The sequence below is a fragment of the Colias eurytheme genome, chromosome 1, assembly GCF_061535395.1.
Source record: "Colias eurytheme isolate Ceu_HAF_F1 chromosome 1, ilColEury1 Martin Lab GWU primary, whole genome shotgun sequence".
Taxonomy (NCBI): Eukaryota; Metazoa; Arthropoda; class Insecta; order Lepidoptera; family Pieridae; genus Colias; species Colias eurytheme.
In genome coordinates this window covers 466,871-489,076 of record NC_142980.1, presented here as the reverse complement: position 1 = coordinate 489,076, position 22,206 = coordinate 466,871, and the positions used below count along the sequence as shown (strand labels likewise).

At 34.0% G+C, this 22,206-nt stretch overlaps 1 protein-coding gene across 1 annotated transcript; it reads left to right on the top strand.

Moving 5' to 3' along the window:
- Positions 1–4,613: 4,613 nt before the first annotated feature.
- On the top strand, positions 4,614–13,253 carry LOC149910834 (uncharacterized). The gene is made up of 16 exons (XM_090106791.1): positions 4,614–4,928; positions 5,099–5,254; positions 5,334–5,439; positions 5,699–5,801; positions 6,268–6,284; positions 6,343–6,494; positions 6,850–6,985; positions 7,523–7,626; positions 8,383–8,469; positions 9,089–9,214; positions 9,466–9,680; positions 10,052–10,153; positions 10,756–10,910; positions 11,204–11,287; positions 12,067–12,245; positions 13,035–13,253. The coding sequence occupies exons 1-16, from the start codon at positions 4,794–4,796 to the stop codon at positions 13,134–13,136; spliced, it is 1,959 nt and encodes a 652-aa protein (XP_089962917.1). The 5' UTR covers positions 4,614–4,793; the 3' UTR covers positions 13,137–13,253.
- The last annotated feature ends 8,953 nt before the right edge of the window (positions 13,254–22,206 follow it).

Here is a 22,206-nt window from a genome sequence, read left to right as displayed (position 1 = left end):
TAATGAAATCATGAATTAACTTTTTCTAAGTTAGTTGGTACATTTTCCAGATTTGATATTTCCTGGATTATAAAGAGCCTCACTAGTCACTAGAGTACAGTTATAAGCTTATTTTGAACATTGTTATCTTTTATGAAATAATGTTGTCAATTGTGCACATAAGGTTAACAACCTGGTTTCTTTACGATAGCCTCGGGGTCAATTCTTAACAATCTTAATGAAGCCGACATTTGAAACTTATCAATTACGAGTAATACCACGTGATATGTAAATAGGTAGGTCAAGTTCATAGCTGATTGTTTTGGCAGGTAGAATAACTCAAGATACTATGGAACCTGAGAATTTGTTTGAGCTGGCTTTTTGGAAATATAGATCTTTCACAAATCATTTTTAAGAAAAATTACCTATATAGTATGAACCTTGGTATGAACATTTAACATATTATACAGGCTCGGATTGTAATTAAATGTTACCACGACATAAATATATAATTATTTACTTAGATTATTTATATATGAATGAGATGACATTTCACAAAATTTCATCGCCCTTTTCATAGGGTCATTATACATCCATACTAATATTATAAATGCGAAAGTAACTCTGTCTGTCTGTCTGTTACTCAATCACGCCTAAACTACTGAACCAATTTTCATGAAATTTGGTATGGAGATATTTTGATACCCGAGAAAGGACTTAGGCTACTTTTTATCCCGGGAAATAGGATAGGTTTTATCCCGGAAATCCCACGGGAACGGGAACTATGCGGGTTTTTCTTTGTCTTCGCGAGCGAAGCTGCGGGTGGAAAGCTAGTTATAAATAAAGTAGACACTGGGACATTTCGTAAATAATTCAGTCATCGTGGTTACCGACCAATTAATGACGGTATAAAAAGCTGTTCTTAAATTTTTAGGCATAAAAGGAATTGTAACATAATTTCAAGGTCACTTCAATCAGTTTCGCTGATTTAATGTTTTTACTTTTTTTTATTTATACACATATTTAATACTTAACAATCGAATTAGCGTCTGGCTAATTAATTTTAGATTTTATTATGTTTGAAGAATATAATATGAAATTTACAGACATTGTAAAATAATATGAATTTTTTATAAAAACGAAATAAAAAATTGCGTCTGGCACCTATTTAACAACGAAAAAAACGTCTTGCAATAAAAAAAATGTTGTGTGGTTTTATGAAACCACGGTAATAGTGAAACTGTTCGAACGGTTCCGAACACTGCTTTGTGTAGCTCATGTCGCGTGACGGTCGGCTGCCGAGGTAGGTATACCTACTCGGCAGCCGCGATACACGCGACATGCGCTACACAGACCAAAAAGTTTGAGACGATGTAATAAAAGTTTCACTTTAAAAATTATGTCTGATGGATCTATCTAAAGGCAAAATATTAAAAATTACGCGTTAAAAAATGACTTAAAATTAAGGAAATTATCCTGTACAGATAAGATGCGCACTAAAAACGCAACCATTGCGACCAGCCAGACAGCCCGGACTCTAACCGAAATAGCAAGAGGAACAGTATATCAAAGAACCAACTATACTATAATTCTCTCTTGTCAACGTTGGTAGCTCCTATACGAATATGATAATTTGATTTAAGTAGATATTTCTTAAAAAATATAATAAATAAGTAGCGAGACGGAGTATTTGTTTTAAGGTCATCTTTAGAGATAAGTGTGAATAATTTATTCGCCAATTTTTACATAATAACATTCTAATGATTTAGTCTTGAAATGGGACTTTTTGAAGGTAATTTTAGAGTAAACGTTATTTTATATAGATTCCCTAATGACAGAAATAAACTAACTGGCGTCCTTAGTGAATAATAGCCTTTCTAATTACGCTGAAGTCTGAACTAGTGAAGGCGGATGTAAAGACTGTCGGTCTGACACACTAGTCTAGATTTACTTTTATTAACCACATTTTAACGGCGATCTAAAATCCAGCTAATCTTATATTATAGCGGTTATATTTCGCTTTCCGTCCGCGGTTTTTCCCAATTTTTCTAAAACCTAACATATTATATATGTAGGTACAATTATACATACTGAAACCTTCCTCGAGAATCACTATAAACAGAATCGCAAATCGCAGCATAAGTGCAAACAGACAGACGGACAGCGGGAAATGCCTTAATATTTTGTAGTGATAGTGATAAGTAATAATAATTTTAAATTATTGCCTGTCGTCTTACTGCTTACAAAATTCAGAGCTTTTAACCGGTAGCCATTGGTGATGATAATATGCAGATAAATTGAAAATGTAATTAAATTCTGCTCGGTCGACCTTATGGTTGGAGCCTTGGAGGCTTACACATTTTATCCTTATATATAATATGTAGTTATAAATTCGTGAATGCGTTTGTATGTTCGGTTGTCACACCAAACAGCTAAAGTTGCTTTTAAATAATATTTGCATATTACTTAATTGATTAGACTGTGAAGCAATTCTTTTCTTTCTTTTCACGATAAAAATTCATTTTTTTTTCAGTAGAAAAGTTTGAGGGAACGAAAGTTGAGCACGCTTCGTCGATACAATAATAGAAAATATAATTTATATTTTAAACCATTAATTAATGTAGTTATTGTAAAGTACGTATAACAATATGTATTTAAAAATAGAAATGTCGTCTAATAGTATAATAGACTTTACAATTGTTTTATTTCTATTGTGAATTACTTAATAGTTCTGGAAAAATCCGATACCTATTGAAAATGGCGCTAGTTGCTTTGCCCTGTTTTTATTTTATTTTAATTGTTATAAATTTAGATAACTAGTTTTTACTTATATAAAATACGTAGGTACATATTTTTTTAACTTGTAGGTACACTTTAGCAAAGTAGGTAGAGTAACAGCAATGCGATGCCCCTAATTCGAGTCCCGCCTACTGCAAATATGAGATCGTCAGCTTTTGATAATTTACGAAGAGATCTATTCGCTCGCAATTATCGACATTTTATATACTTTGATGTTTACCTTTCCTTATTTAACAAATTAAATAATCCATACTAATATCACAGTATTACAATATTATTAGGTAATACTGTGCTAATATTATAAATGCGAAAGTAACTCTGTCTGTCTGTCTGTTACTCAATCACGCCTAAACTACTGAACTAATTTTCATGAAATTTGGTATGGAGATATTTTGATACCCGAGAAAGGACATAGGCTACTTTTTATCCCGGGAAAATGACGCAATCCCGGAAATCCCACGGGAACGGGAACTATGCGGGTTTTTCATTGACTGCGCGGAAGAAGGCGCGGGCGGAAAGCTAGTTATTAATAATAACAAATATTAATTATTAATCTTTGTAGGAAGGTAGTTACTTGACAGATTAATGTTTTTGCGAAATTTCGCCTATAGGGTTAGGTATCGTAATATAGAGACTGTAGAGTTGTTAAAGTTTCAAATAGGTTTATTATGTTATCATTAATTTAATTTTATATAATTTAATACATGTTCATAATGATGATTTTATTAACAGAAATTATATTTGTTCGTAGTATTAAAATAAACACAACATAGATCATCTTATACTCTACAAATTACGATATGATAAGACCGAGCTCTCACTTTTAGCCGCTTTAAGCGTACGTATATAGTTAACTTCAAAATTATTTTCGCTGTAACGGTACACATACAATTAATAATGAAGAAAGTTAATTTAATCATAACTTAGCTTTATAATTAACACAGAATACATCGCACCTCGCAGACATTGCCTTAAATAACATTACTAGGTATAATACTGCAACTGCAAGCGTTAATTTAATTAGCTCTAATTTTCACTAGACAAGCTCATAAGCATTCTTCTTTCGCTATTATAAGTACAATATATTTTATCTGCATATAATTTGTAAAACATTTTAATTACAATAGCTAATTTGATATTTAATAATTAATAAAAAATCTTAAATAATAATTTACTAAACTAAACTAAACATAATTAACATAAATATAACTTGCTAGTGTTCAAATAAATTTAATTGTTATCGCAAAGTTGCGGTTTGTTATCAATATAATGAACTTTATGTAATTTACTCACCAATAACCACGACGCGCACGGGCAGCGATGTTCACAACAAGCGAAGTAAACCACAGTAAGCGAACTAACAAACACTCACGAATAAAGTTCTGTGTACTATGCTCACGAGTCACAAATTCATTCAACTCATTTGTCACTCAAGAAGTCAAACTTTTTATTCGGATTTTTTATGTTGTGACTTGTGGCAAAAAGCTTCAATGACGTGCGTAAACTTAATGAATGTAATTATTAAAATTTTACTTTTACAGTAAATATTTCGAAGAAAAGCTGCAGTATATATTTTATGTTTAGTATTAATAAATATGAACTCTATTTAGTAATTTTTCTACAAAATGTGAATGGATGACGAATTTTTTTTTTTCATTCCATAATTTACGTACTAAATTTAAATTTAAACTGCAAGTTTTTTTTTGTTGTATAAGGCAAGGGTTAGATTATTTTTTAATGTGTATAGCCTTTTTTCAAATAATTTAGAGAATCTGTTGTCATTTATTATCTGTCGCCTGTCAAATCGTATGAACAAATCAGCGGCCGCGTTCGCGTCAGCCGTCGACTGTCACGTCAAACTGGATTGATCAGAAATATTTCGATATTTATTTTCTTTCACCGAGCAGAAACCATATAACTGAGGGCAATGCCGACATTATTGATTGATTTTTTAAAACTAGTTTAATTAAATTTATGTGTAATACTTTTAAATCAACAATAGAACTTATAAAATCATGACACATAACATAAAAGTGGAGGATCTATGCCGAACTTGTCTTACAAAGGAGATTGACTTGATATCTGTTTATGAAATTTACACCGGCTCCGTAACATTAGAGAGCATCTTATCTACGTTGACCGGTCTTAAGGTATTTCAATATTCTTATTTTTTATATGCAAACTGAGCACTGCGAAAGCGATAACGATTTTATGTAGCTATAAGCGATTGTCACGTTAAATGTATTGTTGCAATGTTGTTATTTTCTTGTTTATTATGTGTCCCTATTTGCCTCACTGAGTTTGTATCCGTCACAAATAGATAGAATCAGGAGATGGGCTGCCCTCGACTGTATGTCTCGCGTGTAAAGATAGGGCCACAAACGCATATGACTTCAGGCAACAATCCATACAGTCTGATGCTAAATTGCGTAAACTACACAGAAATTGCAAAGTTGAACCCGTTGAACCCTTAGCGGTAAGAAATATCTTTGATTATATTTTTACGAGTTACATATGTATTTTAATTGGTTGATGAAAATGCCTTATCCTTGCAGAACAACAATGAATGTGTTAAAACAGAACAGTTTGGTATTGGGGATCGAGATGACTATTTGGACATTGAATTTGGGTTGGATTTTGCAAATGGCTCTGATTCCTTTGGTAAGGCTTTGTTTATTGCAGTTCTCTGTTTCTTATGCATATAATTCTGTGTTATTGTTTACATTGTTAAGCCAGTTGCTTAGCTTAGTTTACAACCTATTGTTGGACCTACAGAATGTACACAAACAATTGTATTCATATTCAATTGAAGTGTTTACGAGGAGCATGTAACCAAAATATTGTAAAAGCTAGCATAAACTGTTGTTTCTCAATTAGTGAATTCATTGTAATGAATTAGTAAATAATTTTATTTTTACAGATGACGTCAAGAATGAAGCAGAAATTAATTCAAAACATGACTTATTATTGTTAGAGCAAAATGAAAAAAAGCACGCTGTGTCAGAAAAAGCCTCTGTTGGTTAGTATCATGAACTCTTTATACAAGTGAAATGAACACCTCCTTGGTAGAGTGGTTGACGCGCCAGCATATAACCAAGGGGTCCTGGGTTTGACTCCCGGTGGAGACGAGAATAAAAAGTCTCGATCTGGTAGGACACAGACGGCTGTCCCAAAAGAAAACCGATCAGTGAAACAGATGTATGCATAATGCATCTGCCCCTTACCCCACTAGGGGACATGGGACTTCACTTTTATACAACTGAGATGAGCAGTAAATTTAAGATTTCTGTGTCTTATAATAATTTGATTATAGTGTTGTTCAAAATATTGTCTTTTAAAAATATTGTATAGACTATGTAACTTGGTAGATATTTTAAATGCTTCAAATATATCATGTTTGCTGAATTATTGTAAATTTTTTTATATTTAACTTGAACTATATAAAAACATAATAATAAATATTAATTTTAGTAACTAGCCTTTGTTTAGTTTAGTAACTAGTTTCCGTATATTGGTCACCAACTTCGAATTTCATCAATCATCTAACAATAATGACTATAACAGCGATAGATCCAAGAGACACGAGCGGGACATATTGCCCGCTGTGTGCAACAAGCTACGGCAACGCGGAGGGGCTGACGAGTCACATGTGGGAACACCATGCTGATATCATGGGGCCTAAGAAGAGGGGTCGACCTAAGAGGCTCGGGACTACGGTGGGTAGTTGACTATTTATAAATTACCAAGATGATATAAAATTGGAAATAATTTAAATTAATCATATTGTATTTCGTTATTTGTAATTTTGTAATTGCTTATAATAATTAAAATTAAATTGTTTTCCTTATTTGGTATTGTTAAAAAAGAAGACTCAAGGAATAATAAGTTATGTGTTTAGAAAGTTTGAAAACGGAAGGCTTATCCGTTCTTAGCTACAATAGGGCAATATGTATTCAGCTTCTATTATGCTCTTCTCTTTTAACTGAAATTTTATTGTTTTTAAAATATTTACCACGTTTTCATATAGACTGTAGAACACTATATAAACTTAATGGTAAACTCCACTTTCAGGCCATACTCAACAAACTATCAGAGAATGGAGTCCACGTGAAGTGGGTGACGGACATGAAGTTTAACTGCATCTTCTGCAATCAACAGTTCCGCTCTAAAGACGATCTTGATACACACATTGTTGCCTCGCATAAAGGTTCGTTTAGTGACTTATTTAATGAAAAAATATTATGTATCTTGCATTAGCATTAAAATTATCAAGATCAAGTCGCAAAGCTGGATTTTATTCACAATTGTCATTTATCTTTGTACATGTCTGCCTTTTTAAGATTTGAGGATGTAAAAAAAAATATTGGTTGTCTGTAAAGTCGGTTTACTGACGATAGTTGAACGTGACAACGTCCGATTGTGCTTCTTTGTCGCTCGTTCCGCGCTCTCACTTGCACTTCAAGCCTTACATGGAACGCCTCAGAGCGAGGTAACGCCGCATGAGGCATGTTTTTTCGTGCGTGCAGCCGGCTATCGAATTATAAGACGTTGTCACGTCAAAAACAATTATTGATATGTATGTTACAATGTTATAAAAATTTTAGCGTTAGACTGTTTACATGATTTCTTTTTTATTCTAGAATACCTTATGAAATTCTTTTTCCATCATAATCTTTACTTTACAGAAATTAGAACAGTCTTTATTATGAACTTGTGGAAATAAGCTTGTATTAAACCTTTACAGATCTAAAACTAGTGAACTGCCTGATGTGCAAGAAGATATACCTGAAACGAGAGGACTTTGAGAAACACAACTGTCAGTTCAATAAGGACGATGATAAGGCTGAGGTTATTATTTTTTACTAGCTACTAGCTTACCGCCCGCGGCTTCGCCCGCTTTGTTTAAAACCTAATAATCTATACTTCTATACTAATATTATAAAGAGGAAATGTTTGTATGTATGTATGTATGTATGTATCGTTTTCACGCATAAACTACTGGACCAATTTTGATGAAATTTGGCACAGATAATCTTTAGACCCTGAGGAAGAACATAGGCTACCTTTTATTGCGAAATATGTACTACGGGCGAAGCCGGGGCGGACCGCTAGTAAATTATATACTAAAACCTTCCTCTTGAATCACTCTATCTATAAAAAAACCGCATCACCATCCTTTGACAGAGAAAGCGACTTTGTTTTATACTATGTAGTGATTATCTGTAGCAAAGGAAATGTCCATTTTAGCCATGTATCTATGTCCAGGCACAAATGTCATATTATAAAATTTATGTGTTTTGATTTGAAAGTAAAACTAACATACACACTTTAGCATTAAAAATTTTACTAAGGATTCAGTTATAATAGAACTGTCATTGATATTCTTATAATTATAAATTATATTTATTTTCTACTGGATATAATTCTCAAAATCATCTTAATCTATTTTTAAGTTTCAAAGCTTATATAATAAAAGTGATAAAAAAATCGTTATAATATACTTGCTGAACGAAGTTTAAATAATAATAAACACAGCTTCAAAAATATTAATTTATAAATAACAAAAATCATCGATGTTTTATATGTTTATGTTATTCTTTACAGGGTACGGCAGACGATTCTGATGTGAATAGAAATGCGCTCAGTGGTGAAGTGGTGCTACAAGAAGTCATATCACAAATACCTGAAACTGTGAGTTAAATGTCCATTTTTACAATAAATATTATTCCAGACGAGTAGGTTTAAAGGCTAGTAGGTGTCGATAATGTTTGATTACAAAAAAAGTCTAGTAGATTGATGATTGGAAAAGGTAAAGAAGAAAAAAAAAAACAAAACTGCAATGAAAAAATTTATTTCTCGAATTATGGCAAAACTTTATGAACTATGAAATCATTAATTACACTATTTTTGCAAAACTTTGAAGTTTATGTGAAAAATTCAAATTGATAATTTTTAAAGTATGTATTTATCTATTGTTAGAAAAAAACATGTGTAAAAGTCTGTGTATACCTACATTGTTATGTTCTAAACATTCTTTACATTTATAAATGCTTCAATTATTTTTTAATTACAAAAAAAAAAGTTTTGTCTGCATTATTACCAACAAAAAAATAGTTATGTATGCATCATTAAAACACAATTTATTTTTTTTCATATTTTTTTTGTATAAACCCCATTTTAAAGTGACCAGCTTTATTCATCACCTTCTCATTTATTCTTGAAGCCATGAACAAAAAAAATCTCCCAAACCAAACTGGCCATCAACAAAAAAAGAAAAAAAAAATTCAAAACTCGAATCACTTAATTCCAGGAGTGCGTGTCAGACATATGTACGTGCGAGTGCTGCGGCTGCGTGTGCGCGGGACAGGAGCAGCTCGCGCGGCACACGGACGACGAGCACCCGGAGCTGTCGCCGCGCTGCCAGCTGTGCTACAAGGTGCTTATTGTAGTACTGTCAAGGGGTGGAACGAAGTTACTAAAATAATGCTTAATGAGAGACAGACTCGCGAAAAATTTTTTCCGTCTAGTCCAGACGGAAAAAATTTTTCGCGGGACTTTTGATTCTTCGATATACCGGTTTTCTCACAATGTTTTTCTTTACCGTTACTACTTATCTCAAATGTTATTGATGTTGAGTTTTTATTAGTATTGCTTTTACAGATTTTACTGTTTGATATTCTATTACAGGTGTTCGCATCGCTCAAGTCAGCGGCCCGCCACCGAGCCACGTGCAAGCAGCGCGAGCGCACGTTCTCGTGCGAGACGTGCGGCGCGCGGTTCGCGCACGAGGTGTCGCTCAACAAGCACATCCTGCGCTCGCACCGCGGGCAGACGGTCAGCGTGCGCTTCGGCGAGCGGCCGCGCTCCTATCGCTGCGAGACCTGCGCCACCAAGTTCTGTCGGTGAGTGTGTACACACACACACACACACTCGCCAACAAGCACATCCTGCGCACGTACACACACAGACAAGCATGCACACGCACGCACACCTACACGCGTGAGCCATCAAGCATTCACTGCACTCGACATACACACGCAGCTCGTACTCACGTACACATGTGTGCACATGTGACACGCACACGCCAGCGCACATGTCACTACTCACTCGACACGCACATACTGACGCTCTTACATATACAAACGTGTGCACGCATACTCTAAAATATAACTGTGACACGGTATGGACACTCGAATTCAATATAGTAATACTGATATAGGTTTAGTTTAAAATAACTACACTTTAGGTAAATCTGTTAATAATTAATTTTCAGGAAGGACTTACTAGCGAGACACGTGAAGATTCACAAACCGTCAGAGAAAGTGTTCGAATGTGATACGTGTAAAAAGAAATTCCATAGGCGGAGCAACCTACGGTATGTTTATTGTGATTTATTCTTAAATTTATAATTGTTAATAATATTTATGTCGCGTAAACAACTTGACGAGTTGTCTTTTAGTTATTCTATTAAATGTCGTCATTCAATGAACGGGCTCGTCATTCAATCAAATAGCAGATTCAATGACTGGCACTACATTTATTTAATATTATACTAAAAGGGATGGCGAGGTTTTTAGCTCTTTTTGTATTCTAACTATGTCATAATTGTTATGAAAGAGACGCCTTCTAACACAAGTGAAATTAATCATCTCAACGAAGACACTTACCTCCAACCGAAGATGAAAACTTGTTTAAAAGAAATTTTAATTTTTTTTACGTCATAATTTAATGAACTTTATTTTGACGTGATAACGTTTTTAAAATCGTTTTAGTCGGGTGACCTGTTTAGAAACTTGTGTCACACCAAAACCTCACGAGCGCGATCGCAGGTATAACGAGAGAGAGACGGACCGATCTCCCGTCTCATCTCGAGCGCTGCCACCAATAAGACGTTATCACGTAAACATCTCGATCGTAAACCTACTTTACAAACAACCAATTTTTTTCTTACAATTATAAATGAACTCATGTCCCCAGCACGCACATGCGCGTACACGAACCAGGTGGTGGCAGCACTAGCGCGTGTCTCTGCCTGTACTGCGGGCGCGGGTTTTCCAACTCGTCCAACCTGATCGTGCACATGCGCAGACACACGGGCGAGAAACCGTACAAGTGCGACTTTTGTGGCAAGGGTGAGTTGCTATTGAATGAAGTATTGTTTCCAGTGTGGAACATATTTGGGTCGTCTAGAGTCACTTTCCCATACATTATGCTTTAAGTACTATAAACTTCTGGCATACGGTCAGAGACCTGAACAATGGTACCGTCATGAGTTGAAAAAAAAAATGACGACGCTATATTATGATTAGTAATAACTACCGCTATTACAATAAATCAATAAGACTGTCATTTCTTCCCTGAGTTGACTTTTACTGTAGGGATTTATTAGGAAAAGTGGTTTTCATATGGTGTGTCTTTTTTGCAGGATTTCCTCGCTCGTCCGATTTGCAGTGTCACAGGCGGTCGCACACTGGTGAAAAACCCTGTATATGTGGAGTTTGTGGAAAAGGTGCGTGTTAAAAGATATTGTGGTGAAACAATGATGGTGTATTATAACAGTTATTTAGTTTTACAGCATTCTAATGCTTTATAAATGACAAATTAAAAAAAAATAGTCTCAGAAAACCTTTTGCCCTGGTGGGTACACTGATGGCGGGGTGATTAGGACACTGATGTCGACTTGGCAAGGCTAAAGACGCGTGTTCGAATCCCGACTAGTGATCAATATTTTTTTATTAAAAAAATTGGTTGTCTGTAAAGTCGGTTTACTGACGACAGTTGAACGTGACAACGTCCGATTGTGCTTCTTTGTCGCTCGTTCCGCGCTCTCGCTTGCACTTCAAGCCTTACATGGAACGCCTCAGAGCGAGGTAACGCCGCATGAGTCATGTTTTTTTGTGCGTGCAGCCGGCTCTATCGAATTATAAGACGTTGTCACGTCAAAAAATATCGTCATAATGCATTGAGGTATTATTACTACAGAGGGCACCACGAACAAAATCTGTGCGACAAGCGCGGCAGCGCGGGGGGGGGAGTGAGTCATACACTTTGTAGATATTCTGCCTCTTATTACTTATAAATTAAAACCAATCAATGTAACAAATAAATATTGTTTATCTTATTAAAAAAAAAATTGTATAAACTTATCAATTAAAACCAATCAATGTAACAAAAAAAATTGAGTTTGAGACGATTGACTCTAACTCGTGTTAAAAAAAGCGTAGTAGCGATGTCCTCTCTAGTACGTAGTACATGTAACTCAATGTCATAATGATGTGTGTGTTGCAGGTTTCTCTCGCAGCAACAAGCTGTCGCGGCACATGCGCGTACACACGGGCGTGAAGCCGTACAAGTGCGTGTACTGCGAGAAGGCGTTCTCGCAGAGCAACGACCTGACGCTGCACGTGCGGCGGCACACCGGCGACAAGCCGTACGTGTGCGAGCTGTGCGGCGAGCGGTTCATACAGGTTGGTGGATATTGGGCCAGCGTGGGCCAGGGTGAAGGAACATCGTATATAACGCGAATCATGTAAAAAAAACGCTGGATGAAAGTGGTGGGGTGTGTTTTGGCATGTATCGAGTTTAGCACGAAAGTTATTTGCTGCTTTTTTTATTTTTTTATTGTCGTGGCTTCGCAACTACATATTTGTTATTCTTATACCACTTCATAACACCAAATAGACCAATAAATCGCCAATGCGCAGCCGTCAGCGTTCTTTTTACATGATGCGACCTATAGGAGCTACAGACGGACATACATGGCTACGGCCTCTACAGTTATATAGATGCGCTACTAAGCGTGGAGACGCACTACAGTTAACGCGTGCAGACCACTGGCCACGCGGTTGTAGTAGTGGGTATACAGATGCACTGAGCACAAGCTTTGTAATAATGGTATGTGGCCTACTCGTAAATAGCCGTGTTTCACCAACCTCTGCAGATATTTCACAAATGCACTCATACATATTGTTTTTGCTCGTTATTGGATTATTTTTTACCTACCCTACTCAAACATATTATTACATACTAGCGGTCCGCCCCGGCTTCGCCCGTGGTACATGTTTATGTTTTCTCTACATAAGAACCATCCTCGTACTTCAAGGAATATAATAAAAATTATCGAAATCGGTTCAGCCGTTCTCGAGTTATGCGCTTACCAACACATTTTGCGATTCATTTTTATATATAAGAAGATTATGCTATAAATAAATGTTTCTTTCAATATAATAATCAAATAAATACTCAAACATTTCCAGGGCACAGCGCTTCACAACCACCGGCGCGCTCACGGTCACTACGCGGAAGGCACAGCGCCGATTCCCGTTACATACACAGTACAGAACATTACGCAGAACTGATTGCTGCTCGTTTGGGTTGGCGACGCCTGCCCGGTGATACGGTTATAGCCGAGAGTAAAATCGAAAGTAAATTGTCCATGCTAGTTTGGGTTGGCGACGCCTGCCCGGTGATACGGTTATAGCTCAGCGCAAAAACTAATAGGAAATAATTTTTCGATACAAGTTTGGGTTTGCGACGCCTGCCCGGTGATACGGTTATAGCCGAGAGTAAAATCGAAAGTAAATTGTCCATGCTAGTTTGGGTTGGCGATGCCTGCTCGGTACTACGATAATAGACTAAGGACAGCTGCGTGTAAAAAGTACTACTGAAAAAGGGACTACCTTCTAGTTTGGGTTGGCGACGTCTACCCCGTGTGGGAAAATTGCTAAGAAATAGTTCGTCGATGCTAGTTTGGGTTGCCATTTGGAATATAGCGTGATGATGGGTTGAGGACCGCTGAGTGCGATTTCTATTTAACGTATTGGTTCACGGCGATTGTGAACTCACTGTGTGAAAAGGTTGACGATACCTGATTGTAAATACGACTTAACTTTAGGTTGATGACACCTGAATTTAATTTCAATTTGTCGTACAGTATGACGATGCCTGAATATATTGATTTGAATATAAGTTGATAATACCAGATTGTGAATACGAATCAAGATGTAGGTTGACGACGCTTGCATGTAAACTTGATTACTTGATACAGGTTGGCGATACTTCAATGTTTTATGTTATTGCCATTTAACTATTTGAACGTAAACTTTAAAGGTTCAGCGCTGCCTTCTTATTAGTAATGTTACTAACAAAAGGTTTACCATCTATGTTTAAGGGGAAAATGCGATACTATAGAAATAAAAATGGTTCATGTTACACATAAAAAATGGCATAGAATTGTGTAAGAAACCCAATAAAAGGTAGAAAGAAAAAAAATATTAAGTACGCGAAGATCTCTACTTCTTTTATTGAGACAACGAAACTTTTTTAGTATATAAGAATAATAAATCGAATATTCTGTTACCAAACCTATCACAAAATAAGCAATAATATGCCTTATTCTAAAATCACGAACGAAGCTGTGTGCATATCTTAGCAATAATGATTAATATACTTAGTTAAAAAAAAGCTTAAAAATCATGAAATTATTGTATTGTCTTACAAATATACAGGTGAAGATAAATAAAAAGCGTGTTTAAAATAGCACCGGAAATATTTTTTTTATAATTATTACTCTCTAATAGCAACCGTTTATTTATTATTATTTATTATTTAACACTTTATTAGTTGTACAATCAGGAAAACTTAAAATTACTTACAGCTAAAAAACAGAGTACAACTAACTTGGCGGCCTTATCACTACGTAGTGATCTCTTCCAGGCAACCACGGTAAAAGGTAACGAGCAAAAAGGTACGCGGGACGAGAACAGGAAAAAAATAAAATAATAATAATAATAGCAAGACCGTTTAGTATATAATTAATAAATATTATATTGATTTTACACTTGTTATTCTTAAATTGGAATAATTTTAGTTTTTGTAAATAAATTCTAATCACTAAGCAATATAATGTATAGAAGATTGTTATATATAAGGTAGTATAGCTAGCAGCATATTATATCAGCAATTATGCAATAATTTCTTGTTATTACCCAACTTCGCTTTAAGGAGGATAATGTTTTTCTAGTGTATGTATGTATATTTCTTTACACGCTCGATAGATTAGCTTTTTAAATCATTTTTGACTATGAAAGCAATACTAGGTATAACAAGATTTTAAATAATTTATTTACACTTTCGATATAAACGTAGGCTACTTTTACAAATCCTGTATATTCTGTTACAATTCATCAAAAATGGTTCAGCTGTATAAGCATATAAACGGAATATACATACAAACATATATCGTGTTTTTAACGCTACTAGGATTCAATAAGCAATAATGATTTGCTGTGAAATAGTTCAGGAATTGCATTTAAAAGATTCGTTGTATATATTTATAAAAAGTTTTTCCTCGCACCTGTAAAATTCATGTGTTCATAGTATATACATAGAGGTATAGATAAAGTTATATTTTTTTACATTACTAGGTTTCCGCCCGCGGCTTCGCTCGATATGAATTATACTAAAACTTTCCTCGAGAATCACTCTATCTATTAAAAAAACCGCATCAAATTCCATTGCATTGTTTTAAAAATTTATGCGTACAGAGTACAGACACAGACGGCGCAAAGCTACTGAGAAAGCTACTGAAAAAAGAGAAGATAGCGTTACATATTCTGTCTCTCTCTACTAAAATATTGTATAATATTTGACGGTAATTTGTGAGAGAGAGAGAGAAACATATTATCGCAATATTCTGTCTCTTTATCTCTATTCTATGTATTTAATCTGTCGAGTCCATTTGATATACCTTTACCTCTATGCGTATACATTTTGTGTTTGTATTTATAATTAAAGGTTCTTTGAATTTAAATAATTATTGTTTTATTAGTACACTTTACTTCCCATGTAATGGTATAAAGTTTCCTCAATTTATTTATTCAAATACCAGACTTTTTGGTAATAACTGTAAGAACAATCGAAAGTCTAAACTTAAACTTATAAATAAATGATATACTGAAACCGTCCGCGAGAAACCATATCTATTTAAAAAAATATATCAATATCCTTTGTGTAGCTTTAAAGATTCAAGCACACTTAGAGCTAGCGCGCACGAGCAACTTTGTCTCCGCAACTATTTTGTCTCTCCCATCAATTGTATGGGGAGTTGCGTCGCTACGTGCGCGCACTTTCATACTAGCCCATGGGTGGAGAGACAAAATAGTTGCGGAGACAAAATAGTTGCGGAGACAAAGTTGCTCGTGCGCGCTAGCTCTAAGACACACAGACAGCATCAGCGACTTTTTCGTGTACTATAGCTATGTAGTGAAGAAATAAATTAAACACTATCAATAAAGTGATTTATTTGATTGAAACAAATACAATATAACAATGATAGTTATATTCGTCCCGCGGGTTTGCTTGTAGGAGTCTCTCTGGGTGTCGGCGTTACAGGCGCAGTTTCACTCATGAATATTTTACAACGACGACCTTTGCACTGCAGATATATTAATTTAATTTAAATTGAAATATGCACATACATTTTGCTTGTTTATTAGTACCTATTTGCATTAGATATATGCATCATTGCATGTACACTATAGAAAAACTACAGAACCTTTGGCCTTTAGTAATTTAATATAATATGACTAAATACGCTAACATCAAAAACAAATTAATTATAATCAGTTAAATAAAAAAATAAACTGTGGGAAAAATGATTATTGTATTAACGCCATCTGTTGGAAAATTGAAGAACGTGTACATGTTGTTTTAAAATTCGCTTGCTTTTTTGGTGTGGGTTTGATTCGCAATAGATCTGTATTCAGTAGCTAAATAAAGATACAATGTATTTAATAATCGGCCTAGCCCGGAGATAGAAAAATTTTTTGCTGACTGGTACTAGTACTCACATGCGATTCACAAGCCTTTCCATTACACTGAAAAAATATAAAAAAAGTTTCAGTTCATCCATTTTATGTAATATGTGAGTAAATAATTAATAACCAACTAACATAGGAAAACTTGATTGATGAACTTGTGGTTGAAGTTATTGACATGTATCCTTTGTTAAATCTACCTTATTTGTTCATTATAATATGTCGCTAACTATAAGTATTTACCGTGAATAATAATATGTGAATGAGTAATGCATAAAAACAATCCCGTTATGATAGGCCTAATTCAAAGTGTGGTTCTTGTATTGATTTTCTGTGCGTTTTATATGTACCTATGAAGTATGAATGTTTATACTTACCGATGAAATACATTTTTTTGCGTGGCACTGTAAAATATAAAACACTGCCTTAAACATTATAGTTACAATTTTGTGATATATATTGAAACTTTATATGATCTTAATTTTTTTGTGGCAGATTTCAGAAATAAGTACCCAGTCAGGCTATTTTGATCATTTCGATAGTAAAAATATCACAACTCACCTCTGTTATACACGCAGTTCCTGAACACTAAAAAATAAGCATAAAATTAAGTAATATTTCATTGTTATTTACTTGTGATCACAATTTACAAAAGATCCAAGTGTCCTTACCATAGCGTGACATTGCTCACCGGTACACTGTGAAATTTTAATTATAAGTTTTTTTATACGGTATTTAATTATTTTTAACATTAACAATTAAGGATGAACATAATAGGCTACGAAAGTTTTCTACTTTATAGGGCACCTACTATCAAGATTTATGAAGTAAAACTTAAGTGCGTTGAGAGTAACATTTCAAGGTCGTGACATAGCAATACCGTCACGTCATGAACTAAGGCGACAAATTTGGTACCTATCTTTGAATCTTGACAAAGAAGTTTCACTCCTGACACTCTTTTTGTTAAAATAAAAACTTATTACGCAAACACTTAGAAAGTTAACTTACGTTTGATCGACATTTATGTCCGTGACACTGATAAAAAAATATATTTACTGATTAAAAACATTACCTTTCTAGAATTAAAGAATTATATAACAATAATAATTATAAGATATTTATTTGAATTCTAAGTAATACCTACAGGTAAATTAGCTTGGAGAAATTTTTGCTTAAGTAGTGGCACAGTATTACCATTATTTCCTACAGTAGTGCGACGAATGTACTTGTGCAGAGAAACGGAGGGGAACTGGCGGGGGTCGGGCGACGCGGGCCGCGTAAAGCAAACACGCTTAGTTCGCTTTACCTAGCGCGAAAGGATGACGTAGTCGTATTTTTTGTGTAATAATTTTATTATACATAGGTACTTACATATTCTATTATGGCGCGCACAAACTGTTCGGTTTACGGATGTAAATCTACATTGAAATCCCAGAAGGAAACAATATTTCAGAAAGATTGTATTAATTGTATCTGTTGAATTAAAATCAAAGCTATGTATATGTTGTCCTCATTATTTTCTAATCAGATTGTACATCCCAATGCGAATGCATTACTTAGTTAAATGTTATAATATACAATTAAGAACATCCAAAAATAAAGTGTCCACGTAAATAATATTTAGCAGTGCAATATCTGTAATTATATATTTATGAACAAATAATTACATCAGATTTAATAATCGCAATTATTTTGAATGTACATATGAATAAAGATTTCATCATAATATTAATAATCACAATTGTTTTATTTCCCATTTGTTGCAACCCTAGCGTATTTTCGTGTGGCAGCGTAAGTACCTACGCTGGCGGCGGCATCGCGCGACATCAAAGGCGATTCCTTACTGTAGGAAATAATGGTAATACTGTGGTAGTGGTGTGTATATTACTCAGATCTTAGAGCGCGTTTCCATTATATCGTTCTGGCCTATACAAAAATGTTTCGATATCCTAACATTACTATTTAATTTTATACTTATTCACAACACTTTTGTTTTCAATAAAAACAAGTTTTTATTTGAAAGAAAATGGTTTTGACTTTATAAAAAAATATATATCATTCAATTTCACGTCCTTGAGCAAACGACAAGGCGACTACCGTGAAACAATAAAATATCGTGTCCATAAATAATTTGTTTCATAATTAATATTTGACCATAATAATTACGAAACAAAACAAATAAATAAATCGTCACTTGATAGTGGAAAGTGGAAACACGCACAAAACCAGAATAAACCAGTTTACGCTGTCCGCAGGTGCCACGTGCAGTCGTTTGGTACCGTTAGAACTTAGAGCACACATTTCATTCAAAAATTATAATTATTAAATAGACCGGGAGATATTGACACAAAATTTCGAGTCATTTGTAACAGGATGGTGATGATTTTTCGCCAAACTTTTTGTACAAGTATTGCATTTGGATTTTTGGAGAGTATTTGATAAAATGTGACCATTATTATATTTACCATACTTCTAGTAGGGGGAAAAAGTGCTGCCATACTTGAAAAATTAATTTAGTATTAATTTATACTATAAGTGAAGATTTCCACCACCTAGATCTTTGAAATTTTGTATTTATATTCGTTGAACCTCAAACTTACAGGAAAAATTAGTGCCGTACTGTTACTAATCGTTCAAAATACGAATAAAATCTTACAGTACAATAAAAAAAAATCTTATACACATTCGCCACCTCCCACAGGTATGGCATTATCACACTTCTATTTATAATCATTCAGGAGTTGTTGAAAAAAAAATTTAGGGTGGTACAAATGGTTCGGCGAAAAAAAAAATTTGCAGATTTTCGGCGGTATGGCGACCATTTGGAATCGTCCGAAAAGTATGGCATGGCGATTTTCGTAAATGGCTGCACGACGATGGTTACCTGTGCAAAAGTTAGCCTGGTACAAATGGTTGAATTGTTTTTTTTAAATCAACACATTCGCGTCGGTATGGCGGGCTGTAAGTCACACCGGAAAAGTATGGCATGACTACTTCTTTTTTATGGGCTGTCGGTAAATTCTAAAATTTTTGTGTTACAAATTGTTTGACTTCGCTATTTTTCCGACGAGTTCGACTAACGCCCACGCGACTAAGCCGCCGGTACCAGCGTTCACACCATCGTTTTTCTTTTTGTCATTGCGTACTAAGACCCCTGTAGAACCGCCATCCTGTTACAAATTACTCGAAATTTTGTGTCAATATCTCCCGGTCTAGTAGTTTAATTGTTAAATTTTGTATTTGTTGATTGTTGTTAATATTTGTATTGTTATAATATTTGTTGAAGTGTTTAATTTGTGCGTAAGTGTTGTAACTTTATATTGTTAATTCAAAATGGCTCCAGTGCGCAGTGTTAAAACATGGTCGAGGCAAGCCTTTGACTTCTCAAACTAAAGAATTAAACTTTAAATGTCGTTTCTTTTTCAGGTTAGTAAATTTTTCATTTTAGTAACATTGTTAATGTAAAAGTTATACGTATGTTAAATGTGCAAATATTAAAATAAAGTCTCATCTTTTTCAGAGGAGAAACACATATATTATGTAGTTTAATTTAAAATCCCTTATATATATAAAATAAAAACTAAAAATAAAATGTTGTTTTATTTTATTTGCTGACCATACACTACTACAAACGCAAAAATTTCTCCAAGCTAATTTACCTGTAGTATATTTTTATTAGTCTATGGTAATACTTACATTGGACGTTGTAAATTGGCCTTCGCTCTATAAACGGTTAAATTCAAAATTTAATACATGTTCTTGTTGCAAAACTTTTATCATGAGTGTAAATAGAATAAATACTGAAATGGCTTACAAATGTTAAACAAGCTCCTGCGGTGCACTGAAATATATATGTAATTAATTAAAATATTTTTGTGATTCTATGAAATAGACGTAGTTAACTAACAACAGAATAAAAATAATTTTTAGGGCTTGAAAAGTGATTCAGTGTGTTGTGAACGAGAATTCTTCATTTTTTTGTAGGTATTCATCGAGATATATGTACTGCGGCTATTAACAGTGCTGTTTAACTTGTTTTTTTTTTTCAAATGTTTTTTGAGGATTCACCAAGGTCACTTAAGAGAAATTGTATTTTTTTATGGAGAATAGGGAAGCGCTTGACCACAATCTCGTTTTATGTGTGGTCTAAGATGGTACGCGCTTCCCTAGAAGATACCTGTACAATGTACATTTATATTAGGTAGGTACGTTTTTATTCTTTTACTTATAGATAAAGTACTTACTTGAGATTTACAAGCACGGCCATAGCACTGAAATAGTAATAAACTATCATTGTTTACTGACAATGAAAATTGAGTTCGTACAACTGTGAGTCCATGGTAAATTTGTTTTATTAGAACACAAAATGTGTTTAGAATTCCTTAGTTGACTCAGGATTTACTAGGAACCTGTCATTCAAAATCTGTGTGAGGAATCACATAATATATAAATATTCCTAAAAGATTAAAATACCTTAGCCATGCATATGTTAAGTACGCCATCACACTGAAATGAAAATCAAATCATGTCAAACATAATATTTTTTTTAAACTTTTATATCATATTAGTTAGTTAATTATCTAGTTGTTATATTAATTATTACTAGCTGTGCTCCGCGATTTTACCCGCAGTGCTCCGCTCCTGTTGGTCTGATGATGATATTAAATTATAGCCTTCCTCGATAAATAGGCTATCTAACACCGATTAATTTTTCAAATCAAACCAGTAGTTCCCGAGATTAGCCCGTTGAAACAAACAAACAAACTCTTCAGCTTTAAAATATTAAGTATTGATTAACACTTACGTTTGCTTGGCAAAATGGACCAAAGCACTGAAATTTTAAAATATAATGTTCAATATAAATAGCCGCGCCTTGTAGAAAATAATCCACAATTTTTATAATAGATAAATCTTATTTTTAAGAGTTCTTTACCTCGACTGTGGATAAATCGCCCTTTGCCTAAAATGAAATGGTAGCTCAATATTTAATAGTATAATAAAAAATTTAACATTCAAATTGGATTATAGCTGTAAGATATAACTGAATATAACTATTCTACATACCGTAGCAGTTGAATTAAAGCCTACAGCCTGAAAGAAGATAATAATATAACGTTGCATGTAATACCTACCTAGTTATTTTATACAGGTAAGTATTAGGTATCTATAAATATTAAAAACTATTCAATTATTAAGTATGTGAAAAAATCTTACCAAAGAAGACGACATACTGCCGTGGCACTGGTCGATGCATAAGAACAAAATTATTTATATAAAAATTATATTTAATTCTCATAAAAATGATTTTATGTAACAACAAAGAACAATAATTAGGTACATACCTTAGATCTACAGTCATTCCCCTTGCACTAAAAATGAAATGCATAAGGCTTTTTTAAATAATTAATAATAATGTAAAGTACTGATATTCAGATTATTGAATTTAGAAAAAGTAATCTTAGTACGGTACCTATTGATCTTATTTTGAATATAGGTACATTCACTTATTAGTCTGTTTACTTGCCTTTGCTATACAAGACCTCTTCATCTGAAAATTTAAAACATGTCTTCAATTGTTCGAAACATCTCACATCAATGTAATTAAACGACT

Coding starts and splice junctions, on each gene's coding strand:
- LOC149910834 (XM_090106791.1), top strand. CDS start 4,794: ATGACACATAACATAAAAGTGGAGGATCTATGCCGAACTTGTCTTACA. Junction 4,929..5,098: donor CTACGTTGACCGGTCTTAAG/GTATTTCAATAT, acceptor CGTCACAAATAG/ATAGAATCAGGAGATGGGCT. Junction 10,911..11,203: donor GTGCGACTTTTGTGGCAAGG/GTGAGTTGCTAT, acceptor TCTTTTTTGCAG/GATTTCCTCGCTCGTCCGAT.